Source organism: Chrysochloris asiatica, unplaced genomic scaffold (genome assembly GCF_000296735.1).
Source record: "Chrysochloris asiatica unplaced genomic scaffold, ChrAsi1.0 scaffold00022, whole genome shotgun sequence".
NCBI classification, from domain to species: Eukaryota; Metazoa; Chordata; class Mammalia; order Afrosoricida; family Chrysochloridae; genus Chrysochloris; species Chrysochloris asiatica.
This window is the reverse complement of record NW_006408540.1, coordinates 15,221,488-15,232,319: the sequence shown is the minus strand read 5'-3', so window position 1 is coordinate 15,232,319 and position 10,832 is coordinate 15,221,488. Positions and strand designations below refer to the sequence as shown.

Sequence of the window (10,832 nt, the reverse complement as noted above, 5' to 3'; positions counted from 1 at the left end):
CTGGTCCCTCCTGACAATATGTCCAAAGCATGAGAGACGAAGTTTGGCCATCCTGGCCTCCAAGGAGCACTCTGGCTGCACTTCTTCCAACACATATCTGTTGGTTCTTTTGGCAGCCCATGGCACTTTCAATATTCTCCTCCAACACCATAACTCAAAAGCATCAATTCTCCAACGGTCTTCCTTATTCACTGTCCAGCTTTCGCATGCATATGTTGTTGTTGTTGTTAAGTGCCGTGGAGTTGGTTTCAACTCATAGCAACCCTGTACAGGGTTTCCGAGGCTGTAAATCTTTACGGGAGCAGAAAGCCTCATCTTCTCCCACGGAACAGCTGGCAGTTGAAGCTATTGAAAATACCATGGCATGGGTCAGGCACACCTTAGTCCTCAAACTGATGTCTTGGCTCTTCAACACTTTAAAATGGTCTTATGTAGCAGGTTTGCCTAATGCAATACGTCATTTGATTTCTTGAATGCTGCCTCCATGAGTGTTGATAGTTGATATAAGAAGAATGAAGTTCTTGATAATGTCAATTTTTTCTCTGTTGATAAGAATGTTGTTTATTGGTCTAGTGGTAAGGATTTTTGTTTTCTGTACATCGAGATGCAATTCATACCAAAGGCTGTACTATTTGATCTTCATCAGTAAATACTTTAAGTCTTCTTCATTTTCAGTAAGCAAGGTTGTATCATCTGCATATTGCAGGTTGTTAATGAGTCTTCCTCCAAACCTGATGCCACCTTTTTCTTCATATAACCCACCTTCTCAGGTTATTTGCTCAGCATGCAGGTTGAATAAGTATGGTGAAAGAATACAACTCTGTCACACACCTTTCTTAATTTTAAACCATTCAGTGTTCCCATGTTCTGTTCAAACAACTACCTCTTTGTCCACATACAGATTCCTCATGAGCACAATTAAGTGTTCTGGAATAATCAGACTTCACAATGTTGTCCATAGATTGTCATGATTTACATAATCAAAAGCCTTTGCGTAGTCAACAAAGCACAAGTAAACGTCTGTTATTTTCTGCTTTCAGCCAAAATCCATTGGACATCAGCAATGATATCCCTCATTCCACGGCCTCTTGTGAATCTGGCTTGAACCTCTGGAAGTTCTCTGTTATTGTATGTTTGCTGCCATTTCTGTATTACCTTTAGTAAAACTTTACTTGCATGGACTACCAAAGATGATTTCCTCATTCTGTTGGGTCACGTCTCTTTGGAATGGACACAAATACGGATCTCTTCCAATCAGTTGGCCAGATAGGTGTCTTCCAAATTTCCTGGCATAGATGAGTGAGAGCCTCCAGTGCCGCCTCACTTTCCTGAAAGATTTCAGTTTTTATTCCATCAATTCCTGGAACCTTGTTTTTTGCCAATTCCTTCAATGCACCTTGGACTTCTTCCTTCAGTATCACTGGCTCTTGATCACAGTTGAACATCAACCATTTCCTTTTAGTACAGTGACTCTGTGTATTCCTTCCATCTTCTTTTGATGTTTTCTGCATCATTCAATCATTTGCCCAGAGAATCCTTCAATAACTACATTAGAGGATTGAATTTTTTCCTTCAGTTCCCTCAAGCTTGAGAAATGCTGAATGTGTTCTTCCCTTTTGGTTTTCTGACTCATTTCGTTGTAATATTTGACTTTGTCTTCTCGAGCTGACTTTTGAAATTTTCTGTTCAGCTCTTGTACCTCCTCATTTCTTCCATTTGATTTAGCATCTCTATGCTGGAGAGCAAGTTTCAATGTCTCTTCTGACATCCATTTCGATCTTTTCCTTGTTTCTTGTCTTCTTAATGACTTTTTGCTTTCTTCATGTACAATGTTCTTGATGGGCACACATATATACATGTTCATGTGTGTTGCATATATGAGGGGGCTTAAAAAACTTCATGGAAAAATTGCATTATCTTTCTATCTCATTTTCCGTGAACTTTTTGAAACTCTCTTGTAATATAACATGATATATAATAAAAGTACATGAGGGCACAGTTAGGGGGACTACCCAGACCAAGTCAAACAACCACTCTCTGGATTGTTTACTGGATTAAAAGGCTTAGGTCCATAGTCTCATGGAACAACTTACTCAATTATTATAATTTAATTCATAATGATAATGCTCTACACCATGTTTGGTGAGTAGCATCTGGGGTCTAAAATGCTCGCAAGCGCCATCTAAGATACAACTATTCATCTCTACTCATCTGGAGCAAACGAGGATGAAGGAAACCAACGATTCAAGAGAAAACTAGTCCACAACATTAATACAGTCCACACAAACTACAGTGTCTTGTAACCTAAGACCAGAAGAACTAGATGGTGCATAGTTACCAATACCAACCATTCTGACTAGGGCCATAACCGTAATAGAAGGGCCTGGGTGGTGGTGGTGGTAGAATGGGAGAAAAATGTAGAACAAAGTTCCAATTCCTAAAAAATGCTGACCTACTGGGCTGATAAAGACTAGAGGAATCCCAAAGATACCGTTTCAATTTGGCACTGAAGCTAATTCTGGAGGTCATCTTACAAATAGCATATAGACTTACAAAATAAACAATGTCATCCATGAGTGATGTGCTGACCAAATGCTCAACATTTACCTAAAAGCAATGCTAAGAAGGCAAGGGGAGGAAGGAAAGCTAGAGCAACGGAAACAGAATGGAAATTATGAGAATTGCTGACTCTGTGAAAATTGTAACCAACGTCATGGAATGATCTGTATAAAAAATTGTTACATGGGAAACTAATCTGCTATGTAAGCTCTCACCTAAAATGTAAAAAAAAATATGAAAACAACAACACAAAATGCTTTTTCAGGAACTGGCACCTGAAATTCCATGTTTCTTACTTCTCTGTTCGTATTGCGAACAGTGGAACCCAAGGGAACAGTTCAGTTGAGTTGACCAAAGTAAATCATACAGACTGCAGACCCTTGGTTCAGTTGACCCAATATCATTTTTTCTAGAAAAGTCACAGACATACTAAAAATATATTAAAAGTGAGTGTCTCAAGGCATATTTTCCCTCAGTAAAAAAACAAACAAAACAGATGACAAGAGCATTTCTTTGGCATTTATGAGAATGAGTCTGAAATCCCTAAAGATTCAGGATAGTAACTGTGCATTTGACCTGTACCTAGTCAAACTAATTGATTATTTAATTGAAACCCACTCAACAGCACTTAACAATAACATTATATATGTTAATACTAGACTTCTGTGAAAATCTTTTTCTAATGTTATTTTACATTTCTGTATTTTTACACAAATTTATCTTAAGAGCTAAGCAATGGTCCAGTGCTGTAGGATCAGCACTTGACAACAAGGTCGGTTTGAAATGCAAGATTGGTGGCTCAAACTCACCAGCCGCTCCTCAGAAACCATATACAGGGTTGCTATGAGTCAGCACCATCTTAACGGAACTTAACAACATCCAGCAACTGATGTCATTGTTAGTTATAGGATATAGTCTAAAGCATTTTCTAACAAATTTGGGGATTTTCAGGACATAGGAATGTTATATAAACATAAAAAAGCTGTTTATACTTTATAATTAAATATTTATAATTAAAGCTTTAAAAAAGGGAGAGGTGGGAAAATCAACGTACAGATATTTAGATGAAGCTATCATTTGTAAAAGCACCAGACCCATTTTCTACTTAGTGGCAGATTTCATTCAAAGGAAAATTTATCAATAAACAATTACCCTAAATAAGGACCTCCATTCATTAAATCAAACACCTGAGCTGGGTTTAGCAACTGTTTAAATCGACGAAGGAACTTTACTCCCTGATTATCTCCACTCTTGGAATTGACAAAAACCAGTAGAGGACTAACACAGAATGAAAAGGTGGCTCTACAGAAACCTGTAAAAAAAAATAAAAACAGTACAAAATCAATAGATACAGTCTTTTCTTTAAAATTATTAACACAAATAAAGAAAAGAAGGTAACTCATAAAGAAATAAACGTTACTTATATTTGAACAACAAACTTTAATCCTATTCCTGTCCCAAATGGGGATATGTTTATTATTTATATATTAAGAATAGAAAGTTATCTTTTTAAGTATAGTCTACAATGAAAAAAATGTATTAATAATAGATCATTTGAGATATACCATCTGCATTAACTATACTTAGTTATAGGAAAAAATAGTCTATAAATTCACATTTGTCAATAAATTTACATATTCATACTCAATATTTTAAAACATTTTAACTGATCCTTGCTAGTTAATTTATATTAAAGTAATAGAATCCTGAGATATAAGAACATGTGTATGTGGTGAGGAAGGTTGGAAATAACAGAGGTTAAAGGAAAAAAAAAAACAAAACCTGCATGATTTTAGGTATGTGTGTATATAGGTAGTCCTGGTGTGGTGCTGTGGGTTAATGCGCCAGACTGCAAAGCCGTAAGAACTGCAAGGTCGGCGGTTCAAGCTCACCAACTGCTCCTTGGAAACCCTCTACAGGGTTGCTATGGTTTGGAATCGACTAGATGGCAATTAACAACAACAACATACATATATGTATGTGTCTATCTATCTATCTATCTACACACACACACATATACAAGTATATATGAGAGTCCTGGTGTGGTGTTATCGGTTAATGTGGACTGCAAGGTCAGTTTAAACCACAAGGTTGGTGGTTCAAGCTCACCAGCTGCTCCTCAGAAACCCTATACAGGGTCATTATGGGTCAGAACTGACTTAACAACTCTCTCTCTCTCTCTTTCTAGATATATACATATATCTCAATAGATATCACAGATATTGATCTTTATTGGTACAATTTATATTAAATGTTTGAAAAGCAAAAAGACTAATTAATACAAAACATTAATATTAGTATATCGTGAAATACTAATATAAAAAATATAATCTGCTTAGAAGAAAGTTATTTATTAGTGTATTGTTCCCAAGCCAGCCATAATTAACAGGTGCTTCAGCACTTACAACTAAGCTGTAAGATTCTGGGAAAAGTGAATGAATTTATAGGAATAGAAATTCCTGCAATGAAATTAGAGAAAAACAGACTGCAATAATAACAATGCTAATGGACAGATGAATCATGAGGGGGGTGGAGGAGTTCATAAAAATTAACCTTTTCATATTACATTTCAGTAAAGAATAATGATCTCATTTGGCAAATTTTATGTAATACCCATGTCTTATATGTAGTAAGTTTATCACTGTAAAATAGTTACATGTTACAAATTTAATTTTAAAATAATCCCAAAACTTAAATGTACTATTCAGTAATTTAAATGGTGTTATTACATAAAAACTGACCCAAATAGCCAATTATAGTTCCCTTAATTCTAGGAAAAGAAATGAACATATCTACATTAAATATACCAGAAATATAGATACTTACACTACCATTTACTCACCATCAGAATCAGTACTGTTTAGTGCAATTGGAGGAATAACAGATACTTTACATTGGCCAAGTGGGCATACCGGATGGTATAAATCTTTGCAGGCAGTGTGTACCTAAAAACAAACCAATACATTTTCAAGAATCACAAAAACACATTAACGCTTTGCTATGCTATCAAGCTCACCAGCTGCTCCTTGGAAACCTTATACAGGGTTGTTATGGGTCGGAACCAACTGGATGGCACTTCACAAAAACAACAAATGCTATAAATCAACAGTTAAGGAACTGATCATTCAGAATCAATGTCATCACAAAAAAGTTCAGGAATTCATAAATTACTTTAATGGCACCATATTTATGACTGCTAAGGGAAGGGAATTTAATCTTGGCTTCTATAACCTATTTACAAGAATGTTTTATGCAAGCAACACACAGTCTGCAAATGTCTGGTGAAGGAAACAGAGAGGAAGAGAAGAGATGAGGAGTACAGAAGGAGGGAAAGGAACCAGCATGCCTCGGGATCATTGTCCATAAAACAAACTGATGACATTTCTCTTCTAAAATTCTTATAAGAGGAAGACCCCAACGAGATGGACTGACACAGTGGCAACAACAATGGATTCACAAAAAAAAACAATTGTGAGGCTGGCTCAGGACCCTTCAGCATTGCCTTCAGTCATGCACAGGGTCACTCTGAGTTGGAATGAACAAAAGCGACAGAACTTCAAAGAGTTCATAGAAGAACTTGCTTCTCTTTTCATTCCATTTTCCATGAACTTTTTGAAGCCCCTCATATTTATGTTATATAATCATATTACAGGATCACTGCAGAAAGAAGCATTTAAGATTGTGTGAGGGGACTTCAAAAAGGTCATGGAAAATGGAATGAAAAGAGAATAGAGTTTTTCTATGAACTCTCTGAAGCCCCCTCACACAATCTTAAATGTTTCTTTCCACAGTGATCCTATAATTGTCTGTCTGCACTTTTTATGTCATTTTTTAAATGATTAGAGTTGTACTCTTATAGGTTTCATTACATTACACACACACACACACATACATAGGGCTCTTGGTGTCTTGCTGTAAGATATCCAGATATAGGTGGAAATACTGAGTTCACCCATTCAAAAAAAACAAACAAACAAAAACAAAACAAACCCAAACCCAGTGCCAGAGTTGGCTCCTACTCATTGTGAACCTACAGTATAGGACAGAGAGTAGAGCTGCTCCTTTAGGCTTCAAGGCCCTAATGCACACTGCTTCATCCTTCTCCTGCAGAGCAGCCGCTGGGTTTAAACTGCGGACCTTGTGATTAGCAGTCCCGTACTTATCCTACAGCGCCACACCAGGACTCTGGTAAAAGCAATTATGAGTATAGGAGTATAAAGCATGTCTAAAACAATTCATCACACATTTAACTTTTAAAAGAAAAAAATACAGATGACTCTCAGGAAGCAGAGAAATAGGCTCCAATGAATGTACAGATTCATAAAAATAGCAGTAAATACATACTTTTCCCCCAAAGGGGATGGGGAATTAAGACTTTATTTCTTGCTTATGAATTGTCGTCGTCATTGTTGTTAAGTGACATTAAGTTGGTTCTCACTCATAGCAAATCTGCACAGGGGTTTCTGAGCAGCAGTTGGTGGGTTTGAACTGCCGACCCTGTGGTTCGCAGTTCAGGAGCCCTGCAGTTCTTCTTTTAAAAATAAAAAATGGCAAAAAAGAGAATCAGCAGGCTAGGGTTCAAGTGAAATTCCAAAGCTCTATATCACTTATAGTCTATATAATTATTTTAAATCGGATTAAGAAAAAGGAAAAGGTAATATAGATGTCTAAGAGGACATACAAAAACTGACCTAAATAACCAATTTGATGGAGAATAACATCAAAGTATAAAGATAAATAGATTTATGTTTGACTTAAAAATTAAAAGGAAGTATAAATTGGAGTTCTGGTATAAACTGAAGTGTATATTGGAGTTCTGCTGTGGCACTGTAGGACAAACACTGGACTGCAATGTTGGTTTTGAACTGAAAAGTTGTTGGTTCAAACTCACCAGTCACTCCTCAGAAACCCTAGCAAGGGTCCCTATTGATTTGAAACCAACTCAACGGCACTTAACAACAACACCAGAAATTGCCTATCAGGTTTGATTAAGACGTTCAAGGCCTTAATTTTCCTCTGTGGCCCAGGAAGTGTGTCTCAGTGATGCTGAAACCAAGATTTCATACTCACACGGCTCACAGTTACTGATTGGTATACCACACTTACTAGAGCAACCTTTTTATATTTGAAACTGACTTCTAAATTTGGGACCAGCAGCTTTCAGAGACTAAAAGATTTAACGCAAGACCCGATGAATAAAACAGCTCCAAGAGCAACACAATTACAACCTCAGCCAAGCAGCAGCTCTCAATGCTAGCCTCAGTTACTGCCTCCTGTTTGCAGGGCCTCTTTCCCGTGCCCCCTGCCCGCATGCAGACGTCTAGCACAGCGGGCCAGTTCTTGCTGCTGGCTCCCTGTTATGTTGCACGTGCTTCCCCCATCTCCTTATACATGCAGGGAAGTTGAAAACATTTTAAAAATCAGTTAGTGCATAATCCACAAAACTTGGCGCTTTGTCTATCACACAATGTACTGGATGTTAGCTATATTACTTTTTTTAAGTTTTATTGTGAATTGAGTGATAGTTTATATGGGAGCATATCAGTTTTAAACTCATCCTATCATATTTTGTTTCACTGCAATGATTACAATTCCCTCCATGCATCATCATTCAGCTACATTACATTTTGTGCATTGACCAAAATTTGGTGGCCCTCCAAAGAAGGGTTGTCTGTGTTAAACAGGCAGTGATGCATGTTTGAAAATAATAAACCACTAAGTGTGGCTAAAGTGTTGTTGTTGTGAAGTGTGTCATGTCGGTTTCCACTCACAGCAAACCTGTATAGGGTTTCCAAGGAGTAGTTGATGGGTTTAAACTGTCCACCTTGTGGTTTACAGTCTAGTTCTGATCCTAAAGCACCACACCAGGAGTCCAGGATACTGGCCTGTTATTGTTGTTAAGTGCCATCGAGTTGATTCCCACTCACAGCAACCCTATATAGGGTTTCCAAGGAGCAACTGGTTAGTTTGAACCATTGATCTTGAGGTTAACAGTTCAGTGCTTATCTTACAGTGGCTAAAATATAATGGGAAACAATACAAGTTTGGCAGAGTTCCCTAGGCAGTGTAAATGTAATAATAGCTAAGTGGCACTTCATGTCCTTTTGGACAATGTCTGACTGCATGTATGTCTGCGGTCCCATAAGGTTTGTTCTGTTGTTTTTAAGGGAAAATAGCTCTCCTTTTGTGTATTATTTCCCCCTAATGGAGTCCTGGAGTGGCACTGTGGGATACAGCACTGAACCACAAAGTCAGTTTGACCCACAAGGTCGGCAGTTCAAGCTCTCTAGTTGCTCCTCAGAAACCTTATACAAGGTCACTATGAGGTGGAACCAACTCGATGGCACTCAACAACAACAACAATGGAGTCCTGGTGTGGCACTGTAAGATAAGCATTTGACCACAAGGTCAGTTTAACTGCAAGATCAGCAGTTCAAATCTACCATTCATATCTTGGGAACCCTATATAACACTTAACAGTAACAATGGTTTTTTTAAACTCCAAACCCAAACTCTTGCAGCACTGGACCCCAGGTGGCTCTGGGCAAGGCTCTGGGTATAGGCTCTGAGGCTTTGTCAGGAAGACCGGCAGTGGAGCTCGGGGCGGGAAGGGGGGCAGACAGCTCCTGTAGCAAGGGTTCAAAGTCCTGCATGCTGCTCAGGTGCACTCTGGCCCTCCTTGCTTGCTTTTTCTCCCTCTGCTCCCACTCCCACCACTGCAGGTGGTGCCTGTTCCTGTGCCCTCCCCCAGCAGTGACAAGGACAACCAGAAGTAGGCTTCTGTAAGGAAGAGCCTGGGCCCCACAGCTCCACATCCTGCCCTCTAGATACAGGTATGTGTTGTGTAATGTCCACAATACAGTCTGTGGAATAGGAAGTTATGTGATTTCAATGTTGTGCAAACACCTTCTGATGGACACTGACGCTATATACCTGTATCACAAAAAGGACATTTGAAAAAGTGGTCAGACTGGAATACACCTTTATTGAAGTTGATAGTAACAATGGCGGGGGAAGGTGTGTTATACATTTTTTTGCTCTGCCTCTAAACCTCATGTAAGAAAAAGTTACAAAAAGGAATGAGGTAAAGAGAAGTCGGTAAACAGAAAATCCTTACCATTGCTTTACACCACAGGCACTTCCAGTCTTGTAGACGGAGAACACTGCCGCATGTTTTATCACAGAGAATACATTTGGCACTCACAGGCAAGTTGCCCTCGAGCCACTGGTGAGGCATGGCTATCTGGGGGGAGAGGGAAAGGGCAGGCAAGTGAAAGACTTGAAGGGCCTAAGTCTCCATCCTTTCCTAGTGAAGAAAGAAAAGACTCAATAATGAGTATTGCTCAGGGTACTCATTCATTTACCAAACTTTGATTTCGTACTTATCACACTCTGAGCCCACAAAGTTGGCAGTTCTAACCCACTAGCTGCTCTTCGTAAACCCTATACAGGGCTCCTATGATTCGGAACTGACTTGAAAGCACTTAACAACAATGCAATGAGCACTGTAGGGATACAAAGATAAACCAGTCGCCATTGGGTCAATTTTGAATCACAGCTACCCCACATATGTCTGGGTGGGACTAGGCTCCATAGGGCTTTCAGCAGCTGATTTAGGACAGTAAATTGCCAGGTCTTTCTTCTAAGGTACCTGTGGGTAAACTTGAGCCACCAACCTTTTGGTTAGCAGGAGAGTGTGTTAACTGTTTGTCCTATCCAGAGAATGCAACACAAAGATGTGTAATCCCTTGAGGATTCCTAGTCTAGCTGAGGAGAAAGGCATGTAAAGGCATTATCATAAATTGATCATTAAATGCTTCCCTAGATTTGCATATGAACAGGAGGTGCTATACATGCAAGGGGAAACCCAGCTGAGAGAAGATCCTGCAATCTAAGGAGTGATGCTCTGGGCTAAGTGTGGCAGAACATGTCAGTTTGTGAGGAAAGGGTCTCCAATATCAGTCCATCACAACAGCTATTCCTCAACCCTATTTGTAACAGATATTCCTCAAATTTAAAAGCTGAAGAAAGCTACAAAGGATCGAATTGAACATAAAAGCTCATAATTAAACAAAACCTTCCCACTGACCCATCATTTCAAACATTTTCCACAAGAGCAGAAAACAGAGAGAGGAGCGGAAGACAGAGCAGAAACCTACGCCGTCTTCATCCTCTATGACATCCTTCCCGATGGAAGCCAGGGTCGTCCATTTGCAGTTATTTGTGGCTCTCACTGCACACCTTTTGTGAGCCTTGAATTTACACACTAAAAA

General features: G+C 38.8%; 1 protein-coding gene across 2 annotated transcripts in view; it reads right to left on the bottom strand.

Annotated features, from left to right (window-relative positions):
• The window catches only part of DGKH (diacylglycerol kinase, eta), a 251,394-nt gene that overhangs the window by 76,812 nt on the left and 163,750 nt on the right, over positions 1-10,832 (bottom strand). For both annotated transcript variants that reach the window (XM_006837609.1, XM_006837610.1), the window contains exons 6-9: positions 10,715-10,825; positions 9,677-9,798; positions 5,402-5,504; positions 3,712-3,871 (exon numbers count right to left, since the gene is read on the bottom strand). In XM_006837609.1, coding sequence (XP_006837672.1) covers positions 3,712-3,871; positions 5,402-5,504; positions 9,677-9,798; positions 10,715-10,825 — 496 coding nt within the window. The remainder of the gene's footprint in view (positions 1-3,711; positions 3,872-5,401; positions 5,505-9,676; positions 9,799-10,714; positions 10,826-10,832) is intronic.